General features: G+C 35.7%; 1 protein-coding gene across 2 annotated transcripts in view; it reads right to left on the bottom strand.

The window, feature by feature from the left end:
* The window catches only part of LOC125228303 (cerebellar degeneration-related protein 2-like), a 126,145-nt gene that overhangs the window by 33,082 nt on the left and 71,930 nt on the right, over positions 1–21,133 (bottom strand). The window contains exon 1 of one of the 2 annotated variants that reach the window (XM_048132808.1): positions 2,569–2,894. The exons of the other annotated variant lie outside the window; for it this stretch is intronic. Coding sequence (XP_047988765.1) covers positions 2,569–2,650 — 82 coding nt within the window. The 5' untranslated portion in view covers positions 2,651–2,894. Of the gene's footprint in view, positions 1–2,568; positions 2,895–21,133 lie in introns of those variants that run through there. 2 annotated transcript variants of the gene reach the window in all.

Raw genomic sequence — 21,133 nt, 5'->3', positions numbered from 1 at the left:
TGAACACAGCGTAACAGTTTGAGAAGGTGACATCAATATTTTTCTTGAATTCAATTTGAACCTGTATTAGTCATACACCTGTCGTAATAGTACCTATTGATTTTATATTTCTTTGTCTTTAGAGTCTTCTGAATTTGCATAAAATGATGCTTTAATAACTGGTGACATTATTATTTAGATAAGAGACATACACGAGTACATACCTACATAGGTAAGTTGATCTACGGAATACCTATATAGCTTATCGTCTCAGAGGTTCACTAAGAAGCTATGGGAGGTAGGTAGGTGTACGGTGTACAAACAAAATACAGCCATATAAATTATCGGCTTCGTAATTTGCAAAACACCACTTTTTGCATTATATAAATTATAAACCTTAGCAAAAACAGCATTGCACACAAATGCAAAACAAAAATTATATTCACTGTTGTAAAGCATGTTGGTAAATATATCTAAGAGTTTAATTAAGCTAAAGGATACCGGATATTATGTAAATGTTGATAATGATTTATCGACATAGCTATAAATTATTTTAATCTTTAGCGTATAAGTAAGTCAATTATTCAATGTAATCACATGCTTTTAGCATTTCAAGCATTTGAAAGAAAGCAGTCACACTCACACCCGGATTTGAATATTCACAATATTTATCTTCCTACTTATAAAGAGTAAAGGATACCTATGTTTTCGTCTCGGTCGGTAGGTACTAGGTACATTTATTCAGAGACAGGACATTCATTAAATGAGTGTATTTTAGGGACCTAATTAACCATTTACCGCATGAGACGTAGGCAATATTTATTCAAATTTGAACAACAGCTGTCAGTAGAGTAGAATTTATAACGGCCAAATACGGAACAATATGCGGTAAAGGGTTAATATAGTTTATTTATCACGAATATCTAAATACTTATGAATATGAATTAAAAATTTCGTTATAGGTACATCTTGACCTTTTAATGTTTAGTTTATCCTTTTAGTTTTAAGTTAGTTTTAAGTAAGATAGTTTTAAGTTAATTATAAGATTAGATATATTGTTCGTAGTTGTTGCTTAAAAGTAATAAAAAATGAATGTTTATAAGTCATAAATGTCATAATCCAATGAAAATATGCAAACAAAATTCTTGTTTATCCTTTATACATTTTATAATTCTCGTTTCCCAGTAAATCGATTGAAGATTAAATTATTAAGGTTTTTACCTTATAATTATCAGATTCTCGATGAAGCAATAAAGGAATACCTAATTAATTATTCTGTATGGGATAAAAACATTTTTTTTGTTTGAATAAGTGCACGTGTCTATTGTCTTTTAATATTACCAACCTTGAAGATGCAACTTCGTAATTTATTACCCTACTTACTTTAATAACATACTAATAGCTTATTGTCTATTCACTTACACCTTAATTATGACATTATGAGCTAAATAAATAATAACGATAATCTCAGTTTCTTCATAGTCAAGTTTACAGTAAATTTGTTGTTGAAAATATTATGTAGGTAGGTAACTTACTTACCTGCGCAAAAAAATTAACAAAATGTTAGATTTTTGGTAGGCCCAAACTAGATTTATGCAGTGATTTTACGAAGGATGGTAAGGTAATTAGTAAACTTTATGAGTAATTTCGAAGACTGGAAAGGGGATTTCCAACGACTTTTTACTTGCATTTCTTTCTTAGGTGTAAACAGACGGACGTGCGTCAAATTTATATCATAAAATGAGACGTGAATGAATTTAAAGGTGCCCAGCAAAATAAACCGGAGGGGCAGATTAAATCGCTTTTTAACCGGTTAGCAAAAAGACATATCGATTTTAAAACCCTACAAAGTAGCTAGGGGAGCCGGGGTGAATGTTCGAGGCGGCACGCGGTCGTCACAATACAAAACCTTAACTTGCCAAAACTGGATACTGTCCCCTTAATCTGGCTAACATTAAACAATAAGTACCTATGGCTACTTGAAGGATCGATTTCGTTCGTCAGCGCTTCCTTTTCCTATGAAAACTTCAAATTACAAGTGAGTGTTTTAAAAACTGAGTGCCAAAGCATTGAAAAGACGCCTCAACTTATAAACTAACAAGTTGGAAAATATTAACTTGACGATCTCACCTTGGTTAGTGACACTAATTGGAATTTATTTTTAGCAATGATTAACCTATCGCAATGCTAAGCAGGTAGGTAGCAACTGCAGTAATCCGTGTCGAGATTACTTATTTTATTGATTATAAGAACACGATTTTGATTAGTTAAATCAAAATTTGAAAATGATTTAAGAAATCGACAATAGGGTAATCAATATATGATAACGTTCTAGCCTTCTAGCATTAGAAAAGATATTTTTGTGTGGAAATAGTAACTTTTTAGGAAATATGAAGGTAGTTAGAGAAAGAATCTCGATGGTTACGCATGTAAACAGCCAGCAGCCTACAGTCATCTGGGGAAAATCAATACCATCTCTCTCTCGAGACAGACTTTGACGTCGCGTCATATCAACCATGATCTTTGTACTTTGCCTTCTCAATTTACAAATTAAGTTCTTATGATCTTTTTGTTTTAAATGCGACTCACCATCGAGCATGCATCTGCGGGACGTTGGATCATCCTCATCGAAGTCCTCCAGCGTCCCAGACTTGGCTTTCGCGATATCCATGGTTAGATCACAAAGACACTACGGCATTTTGCACACACAACACAAGCACACGCGGCGTCACTGCGTCAGAGCGGCCAGCTGATTGAGGGGTCGGCCGCCACCGACGCGCTATCGCGGCAAACGGACGCAAATAACTGGCTTGATTATTCGCTTGCACTGTCCGTTCAATGTCAGTATCGACGGCACAATCAATTTTATTATGCGACAGGGCCGCGAAAAGAGGAGTCGAGTGTCGCAAGTGGCCGCATCGAATCTGTTCTGTGCTGCCGCGGGCATGCGTCAGTCCTTGGGAATGTACGCATGCGTGAGACTCCGGTATCGACGCGCTATGGCGGCGACGGGACGCCAGCGCCACTGACCGGCTATCATAGACGATAATGAGCTAACTAATTGGTGCCAGAGTTCCTTATCAAGGTCTATGATAGCGAATAGCGATAAAATTTCCAGTCAAACAAGTTTGATGATTGAAACTCTGTTTAACTGGATCATGGTTATCTTTTTAAACTGCATTTTATAATTTCAAATGGGAACCGTATTTATTTGCAAATAAGGTTCAAGTTTTCTTACACTGCACTTCAAGTTGCAACAGTTCAGTAAACTAAACAGCGGTAACTGGAAAGCGCCTACGGTTTGCCGCGCAGCTTTTGCCATCGAATGTTCGTGCTATTTGGTATCGTACAGGCGCTTATGGTTAGCTTAGCAACTTAGTATTTCTTCATAACGAAATACTCAGCTAATAGGCTAACCTAAATGACTATCAAGTGACACCTATAATATTGACTTCTAAAGTTCCAAAAAAGGTCCCTGACTTGCTTTTTAGCTTTTGATACAAAACTCAGGGACCTATTCGACTACATGCAATAACAATCCATGACATGGCTGCGGATGCTACGATATTATCAAAGTAATTTTAAGTAAAATAGTAAAACTAAATATTAAAAATATCTACCGTAGATACTGTCACTGTATAAAAAGTCGAAACGTATCTCAGAATGATCATACTCGTATTCATAATAAGTTGCAAAAGTCACTGAAGTTTCTAGAGAATAGGTATGAAGTTCTGTTGTACACCCTATACTCATATTTATAAGTTTTGTTGAAGTTAGTATGCATTGTGTATATGTATGTCGTAGTTTGAAAGTTTGATTAAGTATGAGGTAAATGTTATTTTTGATCAACGAGTTTAAAGGTGACAAAAAACGTTATAACGTGACATCATGGAAGTTGTAAAGAAGATGATGTCAAGTTTATTCTGGAGGTATCACAAGTAGGGAGGCATATTCGGACTTGAAAATATGATGTTCATTTTTTTAGTGTCTGGCCGAAGATTCTGTTGTGGCAGTTTTCGGCAAAAAAATTTTTTTCAGCAATTACACGTATCGAAACTTCAAAGGGCCAAAGGTTAGCTGGTAGAGAATGCCTTTTGGTATTAAGTTCGCCTTTTGTACATTTTTTTTACTGTGCAATAAAGTTTAAATAAATAAATAAATAAATATGTACCTACTTACTGAAAAAACCCCGTGTACTATACCGTACACATGCGGAGAGGCATTCGTAATTCGATTCGATTTAATTTATCGGCCACTCGTTTCGAATTTCCTCTTTTCCACACTTATATCGTAATGTACTACTTTGGCCGATGGTTCGCTTTAGGTCAAACAATTGCTTTACATTTCGGTGAAGTGTATTTTCAGCAGATTTTAAGTTTCGGTTTTAACATACGTATGAGTAAAAACGTACATTTAAAACATTAAGTGGAATATCAAATCTAAGTAGTATTAAAATAGACTTTCGAGACAACAGCGACCACTATAAATCATGTTTGTTGTACAAGGTGTTTTTATAAACATGTTAAACAGGTTGTTTGAGTGCCAAAATAAATATGGGCGACAACAGGTAATGTAAAAAGAAATAAGGAACATCCGGAATAACACATATGGTTTAGGTTCATAACCTTTCGACTCCAAGGACCTTAGGAGTTAGGTTCTTAAACTATATAATGAATGTTTTAATTTAGTGATCTAAGAAATAATAAAAGAAAAGAAAAATATTATGTTAACGTACTTATGAAGTATATAACCAATATAACCATGGTGACTGAAGCGATGATGCAGCCAGTCATGCTCAATCATATAGGTATAAAACAAAATTTTGATTGAATGTTTTGATATCAAATCAAATAGTGACAACAGTAGGTAAGGTGCATTAACTGCGGCATAGTACAAAAAAAATATTGTTAGTTTTAGTAATATAAAATAACAAGCCAGGTTGAAGTAGGTAAACAAAACAAATCATTTTTTAATTACTCGGAAATCTTAATCGGCATAATTTCAGACGAAAATCTCAAGTTAAGGTAGACGACTTACAATAATAATAACTCATCTTATAAAACGGATATATTTAAAACATCATTAACCAGCTTAGATCGTAAATACGTTCTTTAACCGAACAAAAATCTTAAACAAGATTATAATCTTGCAACAAAGAAGGCTAATAAATTAATTAGACACTGTATCGTTACACTTCGGGATCGATACCCACTTATTGGAATTCGATAAAATCGCTATTACACAATACATTGGTTCGCGGACGACAAATCAAGTTCTGCCATCAAACTTCTCCAAACTCTTCTTTGGTTTAATTTAGAATAAGCACTTTGTCTCGCAGAGAACAAGATTGCTTTTTTAAATCTAAATGGAAATTAGATACGTTGTTGCCAAAGTGACAAGAGGAAATTAATCGCATGAAAGTTTGGCGGACTATTTGTTACGTCCCACAGGGAAGCAACAAAGGTTCTCGCGGGCGTACAATAGTAACATTATTTTACAGCCGAAAGCTTATATAAGTCCTAAACGACTATTAAAGCCAAACTAATGGTCCTAATGACTAAAGTTACATCAGTCTCGGACAATGCTGAGTAGTTAAACTGTAACTCATTAATAAAATTAACAATCAGGCCAACGGAAATGCCTACATCTTAGCTCAAAGACATGATCCATGTCGTATCATAGAATGGCAATGGTGTTAATATGAACTGACCTTTGGTTGTTTTGAGTTTAGGATCTTATCTGGTAAAAGATTAAGACTATCAAAAATACAATTTTACTCAATAGATCAAAAATGATTGCAGTGATATTATACCTATGCGTTACTGCGCTAGCCTTACAAATTACAATAGCTCTTAATAAAGAAAGAAAGAACTTGGTAACAAGTACGTATTTATTTATCCAATTTTCTGGTTCCACGTCTTCTAACCATACCGCAGAAAAAAAAAGAAAAAAATACAGAACCGTATCTACAATAACAACCAATTGAGATATCAGCCTTAGGCACCTAATGGAGACATGAATCATACTAAAATTCTAACGCTAACTGATACATTTCCGTAGCAACAATGCAATTACAACTTACATAACGTTATCTATGGCATAGCAAAAACACTACGAGTATTAGAACTGGCGCCAAGAACCAGTGCTCAATAACGGCTAATGTCTTTATGTAGACAAATGTTCACACGGTTTTAATTGGTCCATAAATACTAGAACAATGTTATCGGTGATCTGACTTATTCGACGCCGATTCATTAGATAACTTAACTACACGCCATAATCTTTGATTTGACAAGAAATATTGCTGATAAATCATTTTATAGGATAGTCTTGTTATTGGAAGTCATTGACTGTGTATACCACTTCCTTAATATCTTTTAACGTTTAATGTATAGACGCACTAAAATATGAATATGGTTTTAGGTTAAGTAATTAATTTAATGAAATGCAAAATTTTATTGATATTTGTTTATTACATAAAGTAAGCTTTTAAACTACGCAAACTGAAAAGTCTGAGAGTAATATACTTAGTGCATTTGTTATCCTATCTATACAACGTACTGCAAAGTGCCTATGTACTATCAAAAGCGATCCCATGTCTTTGTATTATTTATCTTATTTGTCTTCTAAAATAAATAAACAATGTAGTCTCTTTAAAGGCTTCCATTACTTCTAGAAGCAAACGCAGCTGTCAGCAGTTCAATTTTTCGCCGATCAGTAAATCTCTAATAATGCCTATGAAGAACCAAGTTTACATCAACTTATCACCCAGTCCTAATTTATATTTATTTATTTATTTAATCTTTATTACACAAAGAAAATACAATTGTACACAAGGCGGACTTAATACTATAAGGCATTCTCTACCAGTCAACCTTCGGGCAAAACAGAGAAATTGTAGGCGGTGCAACATTAAATATAAAATATATTATAATATATACTAGCGTTTGCCCGCGACTTCGCTCGCCTTAAATTCGAAAATTGTGGAATGCTCCATACCAACTTCCACCCCTCATTTTAGGGAAGTGGGTGGTTAGGAAGAGACAAAAAGTAGCCTATGTCACTCTCCATCCCGTCAACTATCTCCACTTAAAAAATCACGTCGATTCGTAGCTCCGTTTTGCCGTGAAAGACGGACAAATAAACAGACACACACACTTTCCCATTTATAATATTAGTATGGATTATATTAAGGTGGTTAAGCCCCGCTGCGACAACCGAGCCTATAAACAAGCAGACACACATTGTTTATAGGGCTGCAGGACGCCACAGGCTATCGGTACAGTCGTAAACAGTGGTTGTTATCGCCGGTTTTGTCTGCGACTGTACCCAGGAAACATTGCCGTTTCATGTTTTATGAGTGAATAAAGTAGCTATAATGTGGACGCAGGTTACTTAAGGAGGCTTCGTCATGATGACTATCGTATTGACAAGCGCTAAACGAGGAGAACATAAATATGTACCCATTACCTAGATATTATTACCGCGATAACAGATTCTAAACATAAAAAACCGGCCAAGAGCGTGTCGGGCCACGCTCAGTGTAGGGTTCCGTAGTTTTCCGTATTTTTCTCAAAAAGTACTGAACCTATCAAGTTCAAAACAATTTTCCTAGAAAGTCTTTATAAAGTTCTACTTTTGTGATTTTTTTCATATTTTTTAAACATATGGTTCAAAAGTTAGAGGGGGGGGGGGACGCACTTTATTTTCTTTTAGGAGCGATTATTTCCGAGAATATAAATATTATCAAAAAACGATCTTAGTAAACCCTTATTCATTTTTAAATACCTATCCAACAATATATCACACGTTGGGGTTGGAATGAAAAAAAATATCAGCCCCACTTTACATGTAGGGGGGGTACCCTAATAAAACATTTTTTTCCATTTTTTATTTTTGCACTTTGTTGGCGTGATTGATATACATATTGGTACCAAATTTCAGATTTCTAGTGCTAACGGTTACTGAGATTATCCGCGGACGGACGGACGGACGGACGGACGGACGGACGGACGGACGGACGGACGGACGGACAGACAGACATGGCGAAACTATAAGGGTTCCTAGTTGACTACGGAACCCTAAAAAGATCAAGTAAGTACCAGACATTATATGTATATTTCAATTTCGATTGGCGCTTTATGATTGCTCCTACAACTGCACTGAACCCTTAGTATTACGAGTAATGACTCCGGCGTAGACCTTAGTAAGTGCAAGAAATATAGAATTTATCAATTCTAAACAATTGTTCTAAGACTTCTAAGTAGGTAACTATACATATAAGATGTTGATCTAAGATTTTCTCGTATGTATAATACATATAGTTAGGTACTTATAATAAACTAGCTTTTTCCCGCGGCTTCGCCTGCGTTTTAAAAGTAATCTCCCCGCCCATTCATTTCACCCCTTATGATGTGAAATTTGAAAAATCCTTTCTTAGTGCTCGTCTACACCTTATAAGAAACCTACCTACCAAATTTGGAATCTGTATGACCAGCGGTTTCGGCTGTGCGTTGATATGTCAGTCAGTTTCTTCTTTTATATATTTAGAAGAAGTAGTTAGTAGGTAGATAGCATCAAGACGCGTCCTGTTTATCCCTTTATGGACGTAAACATGTTTTGAAAGAAAAAAATAGGTCAGAGTTAGATATACAAGCATATGTATAAATAGGTCGGGACTGCCTGTGATACCACACAGATATTGAATAGGTACCTAATAATTGACACCAAAACAAAAGTCCAAACATAATATGTAAATACTTTAGCGCAATAAAAAGCAAAATAAAAACCTGTTTACATATATCATACCTAAATCAATCTTACAAGTCACGCGTTTGCGTCAATAATCAAAAGCTCAGAGCCCACCTTCAAAGGAAAATAAGCTAAAGCTCATTGAACTTGAAATAATGACATGCTCGCGGCATCGGCATCGGCATTGACGTAACTTCGCCGGCTACACTAGGTAGGTTCAAGGTTTGCGTGTGTCTAGGAAAATATACAAGACACGAAATGTACAACATGTGGCCAATATCTAGAGTTAGACGAAGCTAAGTTGGCTATAATTTTGAGGGCTATCAAGGGCCTGTCTTATAATGTGACAAATTACTTAGTCACAATTATGTTTGGCGTTTAAACACTTTAAACTAACACTTGCTCGCTCATCCTGTGCTATCAAAATTGTTTCCAACCTAGCCTGGTAAATATGCCGGTATGTATAATTGTATATTACAAAATTTTCATATTGGGTGTTATACATAGTTAGATTTAAGACATAAGTTACGTTCGAGGTTAGAGAGTATATTGAGATATGGGATCTATCAGATCTACTACCCCAAGAAAATATTATTTACAGGTGACTACGTAATAATTAGGTAAGATCTTATCTCCAACACGTTCTAGTTTAAAACACGACATTAATATTAAAACAAGCGTAAAAACAGAAATAAAACACCTCAGATTCGACGGCGATCAAATGGAAGATATACAGTCTGATTGCACTTCATTAAATGCTTTTTGTGGCGTGTCGATAGCATCGGCTCGATACTCGTGCGAATAGCGACTAGAAAACTCGATTGTTCCACATTCACAACGGATTTTTTCCGTAGACTGTTATACCTACGTGTGACATGAATATGACAGCTGAATTAGAGCCAGATGATGAGGAAAGTGAAATGAGTTTTGCAGGAAATGGAGAAAAGCGCTAATGTAGGAAGTGATTAGGTTTTCTTACGTACTATCCTGTTTTGTCGGAAAATAAGGAAGATGTAGTGTAGTATATTGCTACAATGTAATATTCAAATGTGACAGAGTTATGATAAAAAGCAACGCCTATATATTTCTAATAACGGTTAACTCGGTAGCTACGAAGGCGATAGATATCACAAGCTATAACAAAATATTTTTCCCCTCACTAGCTCGGAAACACGTGTTTGTCCTTTAATACCAGCGGGTAAAAACGCATTTTATCCACTAGTGGGTAAAGTAATTTGACCTTGAATAAAGTCAAATTAACTGCTTTAAAATTGATAAAAGTAGGTGAACCTAGTAATAAAGATGATTTACCACCTGTGGAACTACTGGAAGCAGTGATAAACGCAGTTTTTGCGTTGTAGTTTCCTTGCTATAGTGAGGGGAAAAGTTTTGTGTTACACTCGGGTGCAAATATATTTTACTTCTCGTGTGTTAAAAAACTCGCAAGTTCAGGATTCTATTCTCGAACCACTCGCTTCGCTCGTGGTTCAACTATAGAATCCTTTCACTTGCTCGTTTGTCAATTCCACACTCGGCGTTAAAATACAACTTTGCCCCCTTGTATAACAAATAACTATAAATGGCGTTCGTTATTTTATCTGAAATTTTCTGACACTATTATTTTGTATCATCATCATCCTCCTTGCGTTATCCCGGCATTTGACAATATTATTTTGTACTGAAACTTGAGTAGTTCATGTGCTCTGCCTACCCCTTTATGGGATACAGGCGTGATTGTATGTTATGTTATTTTGTATATAGAACACAAATAAATAATCATTAATTATCAAAAATCCCAAGCACATATGACACATTTAAAGTCTCAAGTGTAAAATATAAAGTGTCAGAAGGAAGTACCATTTTTCATCATCAAAGTACACAAACAATGCTGTCGTGTCAAATTAGAAATCATTGATAAACCCGCGCATGTGAGCATTTGGATGATTGTAATCTTTTCAATCCTTAGTTGAATTTGATTGATGATACTTAATACCACTGCTGTTAGATAACTCGCCGTAGGTGTATCGTTTTCAGGCTAGTTTCATCGCAAATCGTACGTAACCACAAAATGAGAAGTTTCTATGGTTCATAAAATACCACATTAAGTACTGCCATTAGGTAAGCTACCTGCCATCTATGTGCACATTGCCAATACCGGATAGACTTAGGATTATGATGTATACTTTAAATTAACATGTGAAGTGTAAATTATGAGCCAAATAAAGATAATAACTATGCAATCGATTCAAACACCTATCGATTCGTTTCGGCTTCGGGCTATCGTACCAATACCTACGCTAGCGTGATAAAGACAGTATTTAATTAAGCAATCGATTGAAAAGTCAATTCGAACGTAAATACACCACAAAATGTATTCGAAATATTGGCTCGGTAATCCAAAGTGAATCTTGACCTCTTAAATGAGAGCAAGCCACCTTGTCCGATCTCGCACAGCCTCCTGGCAGTCACTGACGTGAAGCTGATAGAGACCACACTGTCCTCCCAGCGATACCTGAGTCCCAGAGTCTCATACCACCAGTCGATCGACCCTAGAACGCTTTCTTGATGACCCGATCGTCTCCCATTCTATATGACCGAACCAGAAAAGTATACATTTCGTTTCGCAGATGATATTCGGCTCCGCTTGGTCACTAACTCCTCGATCTCGTCATTTTTCCGGATACTCCAGGTGCCATCAACTTTGAGTACGTCCCAGGATCACGAGCCAAGTGAACGATAAATAAATGTCATCAGTTTTTAAATATCATTCTACTAACAGTGTATGTTCGAATCGGTCTGTCGTACACTTCAGCATTTCGGCTCCGGGCTATTGTCCGTTTGCGTGTCTATAATTATGTCATCGTCTCATTACATCTGACTGTATATCACAGTCAAATGGCAGTCGGAACCGAGTGATAATTATTTATTGTAATCTTATAGCTCAGGGCGCAATGGCGAGAGTGGCGATAATCGTAAAACCTAATGTGGGAGGACAGTTGTGTAACAATGGTGTAATTCCTAATGTAAATTAGCGTAGGGTGACTGGACCGTAAACCGTAGGTAATAGGTATGTGGGACAATTACTTATAACATATTAGTGGTTATTTTGCACACCAGAAAATGCCGAAAATCGGGAACAGTGGAAAATATTGAGTCGGAAAGTGGATCATGAACCTAGACTGGAAAATGCTAGGTTAAAGAAGAAGTGGTTAGTTTGACCTTTTCTCATACTGCCTTAAGTAAGACAGACAATGTTACATCGTTACACCATGCAGAATTACCGTAAAAATGAGATACTTAGGTACTTACTCGTAGAAGCTAGGCACCTATAAACCTTATAGCAACCTTTAGGTTTAGGGTTTACCCATGGCCAAACATTTTTACTGTGTAAGTAAATAAAGTACCTTGCAATAGGTACGCGTGTTTAATTTAATATTTCTAACGGAGATTTTTTGTACAAAAAAATTGCTGGTATACTTACATAGAAAAAAGTATTTTTTTCTTTTAGTCCTAACGTGATAAAGTGGGTAAGGTAGCAAAATTTGCAATACCGGACAAATTGCATCTGACCTGACCGGACAACCTGACACCCTCCACTTGGCTCTATCTGCATATTAGTGTCAGCTCCGAAGTTTTGACAGCTAACAGCATGTCGAAACTAAATCCACCAGGTAGAGATCCGTTCCATTACCCAACGTCCTTGAGCACTATTCTAAATTTCTTAGTAACGACTCGTGACATTGCCAATCGTCACTGCACTTGTAACCTCCTTGTACTCGATTATTGAAAAATTTTGAAAATCGGTCCATGATTCTCGGAGATCGAGTAACATACATACAAAAAAAAAATAAATAAAAAATAAATTCAGTCGAATTGAGAACCTCCTCCTTTTTTTGAAGTCGGTTAAAAACTGAAATAAACACTTCATCAAAAATTTTCTTGCGATCAATATTGTCTATTTGTTCTTAATAACATACTTAGATGTATTTTGTGATTACTATTTTTGTACTTGGTTATTCCAAAGTTATGTATTAATGACGAAGAATGAGAATATTAATATTCTCATTTTTCGTCACGTATCTAATTTTTCTATTCCATATTGTTTTGTCTCAAGGGTTAAATGGGAAGATTAGGAAGTGTCTCTCTGGGCGTTGTGGACAAGAAGCGCCTAGACGACGATTATAATATTAATACATACATACATACATACAATCACGCCTGTATCCCATAAAGGGGTAGGCAGAGCACATGAACTAATCAAGTTTCAGTGCCACTCTTGGCAAAAAGGGGTTGAAATAAAACGAAATTGTGACATTGCAGTGACAGGTTGCCAGCCTCTCGCCTACGACACAATTTAACCCAATATAATATTAATATTTTCATATTATCACGACAGAATCGGCGGTGTCATAACTTGTCATAATTAAATCTAGAACAAAGTCTCTTGCACGCTCAAGCTTTAACCAAACATCAGTGTATCGATTAAATGAAAGTAATTACCTCACAATAGACTCATTAATCATCGATAAGTTATTAAGCCAAAATGTGGTAATGACTTAGTTGCGCAAGTGTTATGAATTATCTATAGCATCGACAAAGTTTTTAATTACGTTAGTTTATGGATTAGCTGTTTCCTGCCTATCTGTTTAAACTTTTTGTACACAGTGTGTAAGCTTCCGAAGGTTCCGACTAAGTATTAGTTGCTCGTATTATAAAGAGCATCTGTCTATGGGTTCGAAAACCCTGTACGATTATCAAAAAGCTTCAAAAAACTTTAAAAGAAAAATGTATTAATTTGTCGAATACTCGTTCAGTGAAGTCAATTTGAGTCTTTAGACACCGGAATATCATCAAAACAGTTCAGATCATATCAGCACTATTTGTAAGTGCGATAGGGACGGCCGGTGATGTTTTATCATTTATTGCGCGACCATAATACTTGCCTGCCAGATGATTTTTAGGGCTGCATAAACAATTTCCCTATTTAAGTGTACCTGCCTTTATACGGTAGCGAAAATGCTAAAATGGAAAGGAGCCCCCTTTCAACTTGGGAATTTTAGTTAAATATACAAGTGTTATTAACTAGATTTATCGAAAAAAAATTGACCATTAAGAACAACTCAGTCAAAAGATATTTAAAAAAAAATCTTTAAATAAAATCAATCATCGACTCTTTCCTCCTTCAAAACTTAATCAATCGGAACGAAATTTGAGAATCTGAATATCAATGAAAATAATCTATGTCGGACCGTTTAGCTTTTTTGGTTAATAGTTACCATCTTGAGTATCACACCTTTTTTTGCGCCACAATGAAAAAGGCCGTTTTTGGAAATTTTTGATTGGCTCTATAGAGTCTTTAAGAAGCAGAATATCAAAAAAATCAAAACGGTCCGACACAGATAAAAATAATAACAATCTGTGTTGAAAAAATCATTGCTCTATCTTCAAAAACCAGGGAGGAAATAGTCGAGAGCGTTTGTATGGAGAATTGACCCCTACCGTATCGTCTTAACTTTACCTTTATACACTGACGTAATGTCACGTCCGAAACGTTGTGTTAAAATACAAACGGATATCTTACGCGATGAAGTCCCATTTTAATCTAATAATATGAGTGAGAATCATGTTAGTTTGAATCAATATACCAATATACCTTTAAGATGCTAAAAATGCAAATACCGCAAGTGACGGCGTAAATAGTAGTAGATAGATGCAGATCATGTACAGTTGTAGACGTCCTTGTAAACGTTTTACCTGTAACAACAAATTAAATACAAATTAACAATAATGCATTTTCGACTTAAGCCAAAGGAACATTTTACCTAGCCTTAGCGCAGAAAATTTTGTATATTTTGCCCGCTTAGGTACTGAATTCTGACGTGTGGAGTAAAAAACCAAGCAACAGGAACCATTAAGACCGTTAAGGACCGCTTCTCAAGCAAACCTCGCTCAGAGTATGTCCATGAGATTTTTTATTTTAAGGACCGTTCGCTTTACACGTTATGTACACAAGATGAAGTACCTAGAAAAGTTTTTTTAATAAGAGTGAAATAGAAAAAAAAACTTGTGTCCCACACAAATCAGTAATGCAGTAAAACATGTTTTTTCTAAGGTTAATAATCTTGATACTTCTGATTTTCAGCTCATGCTAAATGCAACTACAATATGCGCGCAATATGTGCGCATATATGCATATTAAATAATGAAGACAATAAAAAATAAATGAATGTCACAAACAAGCGACATAGAAGTAACATAGAAAGTTCAAGCGGTACGCTACCAATCTCGATGTCATATCATAACCATGTCATGTCAAGACACGAGCGATGTCACAAGTCAAAAACCAAGTCAAATATCGCTACATTAGATAAAGACTGTCATAGTCACATATTAATATTGAGAAAGAAAGTCCCATCTCATTCCGATAACGCTTAACTAATTAGCCAGTTAGTAATAAAAATAAATAAGGAATCGATATGATCGACTGTATGATATGATAGATTTATGCATACGCTTGAAAGTTTGCTGGTAAGCGATTGATTCGTTAGATACGCGTCAATCGGTCTCGGACATTGTATAATTAAAATGAATTATGTAAATTATCAAGTGCTATGGAATTGGAAGCTTCGGGTACATGCATTGGGATGAAATTTGTTTGTAACTCTGAATATTTAAGTTGGGATTACTTTTGGTTTTAATAAGACATATTGTATATCCATATCCGGTAGCTCATTAAATTTATTACTGGGCACGCGACTTTAGGTTGATTATTTTTGACAGGGTATAGTCACTTGAAATATTATTTTGCAAGGAATCACGTACTTATGTGTGTTTTAAGGACTTCTAGGTAAAATGTACCTTTTTACAGAAAATAAAATAAATAAATATTATAGGACATTCTTACATAGATTGACTAAAGGCCAGGGTAAGTTCAAGAAGGCTTGTTTTGCAATACTTACAACATGGTACTTTCACACACTCCTACTTTCTTTGTTTACTCATGATATAAATTCATGATAAAATAATTATCGTTTACACCATAAAGATAGTTATCGAAGGAGTCACTTAACACCATCTTGCATTAATCTTTGATCTAGCATAGCAGGCTGCGTAGCAACGTCACGTCATCGTCACAATAGCTTACGCTTCGAAGCAAATAAAACGCAACTGTATCTTTCGCGCTAATATGTAACAGTCTTAGAGAGACAAAAAGAGTTTCATCGCAGCGCAAGCGCAATGTCTCGTTGTCTAGCGATTGGCACCGGTGGCTAGCCGAATGGCACAATCGCTCACGAAACGCTCACGAAACGAAGCGCTAGTAGATATCTATCTCTATCGCGCTTGCGTATTGGCGCGACAGAGCCAGCGGCGTATCGCTTTCGTTTGGCGTCGGAGAAATGCCATTCGGCTACGGGGCCTGGGTGGCTAGCCGAATGGCACAATCGCTCACGAAACGCTCACGAAACGAAGCGCTAGTAGATATCTATCTCTATCGCGCTTGCGTATTGGCGCGACAGAGCCAGCGGCGTATCGCTTTCGTTTGGCGTCGGAGAAATGCCATTCGGCTACGGGGCCTGATCGGACTTCCTCTTGTGAAAGACGATAGGCGATTAGCCGATTACGGTTAAAGTGCGGAGGTAACATGCGATGGTAAACGCTATTGTGTAAGAAGTCGTGACCGTTTCGGCTTATTTAGTGCCGTATGGAAATAGCGAGGGCTGAGCGGTCAACCCCGATAAGTCTGAGATATTTTGACATTGAAATAAGAACAAGCATTCAAATTTTAAAACGCTATTTAGGTTTGAGTAGTCGCCCCTTGCTTTTTATAGGATGTTCGGCAGTTTCGAGTGGTACTTCAGTGTTTTATGAAGTTTTGAATTTGTATGAATTATGGAAAATAAGGGTAGATATACCTTAAATAAAACTTTTTTAGGGTTCCGTACCTCAAAAGGAAAAAACGGAACCCTTATAGGATCACTTTGTTGTCCGTCTGTCCGTCCGTCCGTCCGTCTGTCAAGACCCTTTTTCTCAGGAACGCGTGGAGGTATGAAGCTGAAATTTATATCAATTACTCAGGTCTACTGTCCCTTGAAGCTGTGAAAAAATCAAACTTCTAAGCCAACGCAATCAAAATCAAAATCAAAATAATTTATTCAGCAAATAGGCCACAGGGGCACATTTACACGTCACATGTACATAGGTATTTAAAAAAATATTTAAAATTGAGTTGAAATTACAATTGATACTATTATATACTAATTCTAAGTTCTAACTAAAGTTAACTCTATACAATTAATTAGAGATGTAGGAGGTCTCTAAATGTCGAATTACAACCAAGAACTACACTAAATTTTAATATAAAAAGTACAAATACAAAAAAAAAAAAAGTCTAAAATTACTTTAGAGGTGCAAATGACTCTAAATGTCACAACTAAAAATAAAATGTATATCTACTTAATCTAATTCTCCTTAGAGATGTATATGGTCTCCATGAGTCAAAATCATATATTTAAAATATTCACTAAAAGAAAGGAAACAAACGACAACCGAACAAAGTGTCCTAATTTAATAAAAATTAGAATTAAAGTTACTAAGTTATAACAGCCCCAGTAAGCTTAAACAGACCGGTCTTCACAGACGGCACCCGTTCACGAGTATGACGCGTATCTCAGCCATCGCCTCCCTCAACCTTTATTCGGGAAGGTGGCGACCCGATCAACGACGCCGACGACGACGACGCAATCAAAAGATACAGCCGTTTATGCCGCAAATTTTCGACACTTGCAAGGGAATCAAAACCTACAGGGTGCTTCCCGTGAACTCAGAATCTTGAAATTTGGTACGAAGCAACGTCTTATAGCATAAATAAAGGAAAAATTACGAAAACCATAAATTTTTAGTTACATCACATAATATATTTTTTTTTAATAATTGTAAACCTTGCAGGTTTGTACGGAACCCTCGGTGCGCGAGTCCGTCTCGCACTTGGCCGGTTTTTTCAGTAGTTACCTAGTAGATGTTTAGGAGTTCTATTATTTGATTATTATGCAACCCTGCAAAATCGAGTCATGTAGACGCTCCATGATTGGTATTTTGCGAAGGTATGTGCGTATTTAATATTGGCTTGCTTTGAAACAACTAATCCTGCTTTTAAAATTTCCCAAACTGTTTTTCCTGGTTAAGAAGATTATGCCAAGTTACGCAAGACACTTAAATTTCGCGTTATAAAAGTAAGTTTTCTGCACAGAAAGTCGAAGACAAACATAACACCCACTTTCATGAAACTGTTAAGGTCCATTAAAATGCGTTAAAGTGTTAATAACGTTTATAACACCACAATGTTATTTAACAAATGTTTGAGCAAACAATTTGAAGAGATCTTAATGAAACTGATAATTTTCTTTCACTTTCGTAAGATCGGAACTTTAAAGTTCGGCTGTATGATTTTGATTGTAGCTATCTTCACAACAAAAAGCCACAGTAATAGTAGTAAGTACCAAGTCAATTTTAAATTTGACCATATTTACTCACCGCCCTAATACAATTTATGTTGGTGAGTAAGGTTGCCAGAGCTCAAAGGATCAGTGACACGCGCACGTAACGTTTTCGGAATGAAAATCAGAAGAAATAAATATCACAGCACCCTTTGTCTCTGTATTAGACAACGAAGAATATTAAGGTCAGCCGGGGTGGCTTTAAAACTCAGGGGCGACTTTGAAAATTTAGTTTTAAAGTCATACTGTAAGTAAACTCGCGATTTTCTATGATAAATTTACAAATATATTTATTGATCTAACTAGTTACATGAACAGTTTCAGTAAATAATGAATAATGTTAATTTTAAAGCCGTTTAAATACTATCAAAGCAACCCCAAATTTTCCTAAAGCCACCCCGGTTGACGGTACTTAGAAGTCAGGAAAAGTCGCTTTACATATTTCCTTAAGATGACAGATATTCCACGCCCTCATTTCTGTTAAATAATCCGCTAGTGAGTTGCATATTACGCATGTTACACATTACACTTTAACACGCAACCCATAAGAGCATTAACGGCCTTTCCACTTACAATTATTAATCTTCTTGGCTGCTATTCATTTTGCACTTGTACTCGACTGTACGCTTTTCTTTCATAACTTGACCCGTAGCTTCTCAAATATTTGAAATCCCGAAGGCCTAATGCATGCATATAGAAAATCAGGTTTCGATATTAGCCTCTCTATCGTTCACACCAGCTAGACGGGGAAAAAGATTGATCATTTTCGATAGATAGGTCCTGATAAGCCATACTTAAAGTACCAGAGTTTCTAAGCTAAGTTATTGCTCTGGGTTCTAGTAGCCTTGTGAATTACGCTGATCTTCTTATCATTTAACATACTTTCGTGTATTTATCCGAAATAATTACATTGTTACGCCACATTATCGTATCCGAACGAATTGATTAATGGGTTACAGTTTAAAGTAACAGCCGTTCATTTGATTTGACTTGCTGTTCCAGTTTGATCCGAATGTATTAAATTTCACACACGGAACAATTTTTGGTGAGATACTTCAATTAATATTGTACCTACGTTCAGTTAAATTATTTAATTGAATTAGTTATGTAGGTGTCGGAAATTTCAAAATTTTAGCGTTCGCTACAATAAATTGATATCTAAGAGTGGTGTAGAAACCTATAAATTCTGCCGCGTGGATTAAAACATGAAGCCATATATATTTATATGCATACAGTTACAGTAGTTAAGCAGTTGTTGGTTGTACTAAATTAGATAACAAACTCCAACTTACTACTAAATAGCAGTGCTTAGTGAGTGCTTAGAGTCTAACTAGGCTGTCAAATGTCATCGAAATTAGACGCTTTTCAATACGCATTACCGACCCATTCATTCACAATCGAATTGCATCGATTGAGACACAGATTGAACGAAATTGATTGTTATCTATAATCGATTAGATTACGCATTGTGTATGGTGCTTATGCCGTAACAGTTTTAAATTCGCACCACTCAGTAAGTTAGTCTCACGAATAAATTGCATGTAGTTAAATTAAATATTATTTTTGCTTAATGCTTACAAAATGGGTCTCGATTTGTCTCAATAAATAAAACATTACGAATAGATACATACCTCACTTAAATGTGCGTGACTTTTAGATGCAGTTGTTTGTCTTTTTGGTGCAATAAAAATGATTACTAAACCTAAATAAATATTTTGTTTACTTTATAGTTCAAGATAATTTTGGGTCCGGTTCCGGTACAAGCCATTCTAGAGTGTGACATTGACATTTCAAACAAAATCACGATACAGATTGTATATTGATTGAGACGGGACTATTGGTTGTCTAAACTACCGTATAATAGTCATGATTAAGTTAACAGTTAACACCTAATTCTTGTTTGGAATTGACAGACAGTTGATTTATTTTTGTATCCACCGAAACATATTATAGGTAACACAAAAACTCTTGGAATAGAATAGAAACAATTGTTTAATGCCGATTCATCAATTACAACATAATTAGTAAAAACTTACAACTAAGTAAACACTTATACTACAAATAACGACTAAAAATCTTACAAATAAAAACTGATAAGTACTACTTATCTACAAATAAAAAATTTGGCTCTAATCGTCGCCAGTGGGTAAGGTGCCCAGAAGGTTGGCCGCATTGCCCTGCTGGATAGCTATACTTATCCGCTGAGCGAAATACTGGCCAGCCCTCTGGTCACCAGATGCGTCTATGAGGCGCTTGGACAGCTCCTCATAGAGGCGACGCGCTATTGTTTAATGTAGTTGTAATCAAATTATTAAAGTTCATGAATCAGTAAGGTATACTAGGTTCCTATACTAAAGTGTAAGCAAGCAGTTGCGTAGTAGGTAGGTCACATTCAAATCGTTCAGTGACATAAGTGACATAACGGACGCACTCGTCCGCACCATAACGTCCATAACATAACATATCGTCAAATATTTCAGATATTATAAAACCTATGTCAAATCGTATTTGTGAAGGGTGTGTGGTCTGTTGACAGTATTTCAAACACTGTGGTTTTATATTTATGATGTGTATTGGGTGGTTAAACAAACAAACATGAAAGCTTGAACGACAATCACTTCTACATAATGTAATTGAACATCTCTATCTTATACCTACTGGCAAGCATGTCAGTACGTCCATTCAATACCATTCACTTAGCACCTTGGCATATAAACTTCTTAAAAACAAATATTAAATACAATTTTATTTGGTATTTTATTTAATTTGCTTAAAGTTTTTACATTTACACATAAATTTTTTAGTACATTTTTTCTTTCTTTTGGCCACAGAAATGCGTAGTTAAAGTCTTTCGGCTTCCTCATGTTACACCGTGTATACCACATATAAAGTAATGATTAAATAACCTA

Source organism: Leguminivora glycinivorella, chromosome 7 (genome assembly GCF_023078275.1).
Source record: "Leguminivora glycinivorella isolate SPB_JAAS2020 chromosome 7, LegGlyc_1.1, whole genome shotgun sequence".
Classification (NCBI taxonomy): Eukaryota; Metazoa; Arthropoda; class Insecta; order Lepidoptera; family Tortricidae; genus Leguminivora; species Leguminivora glycinivorella.
Note: the sequence above shows the minus strand (reverse complement) of the source record. Positions and strands in the feature narration are given on the sequence as shown.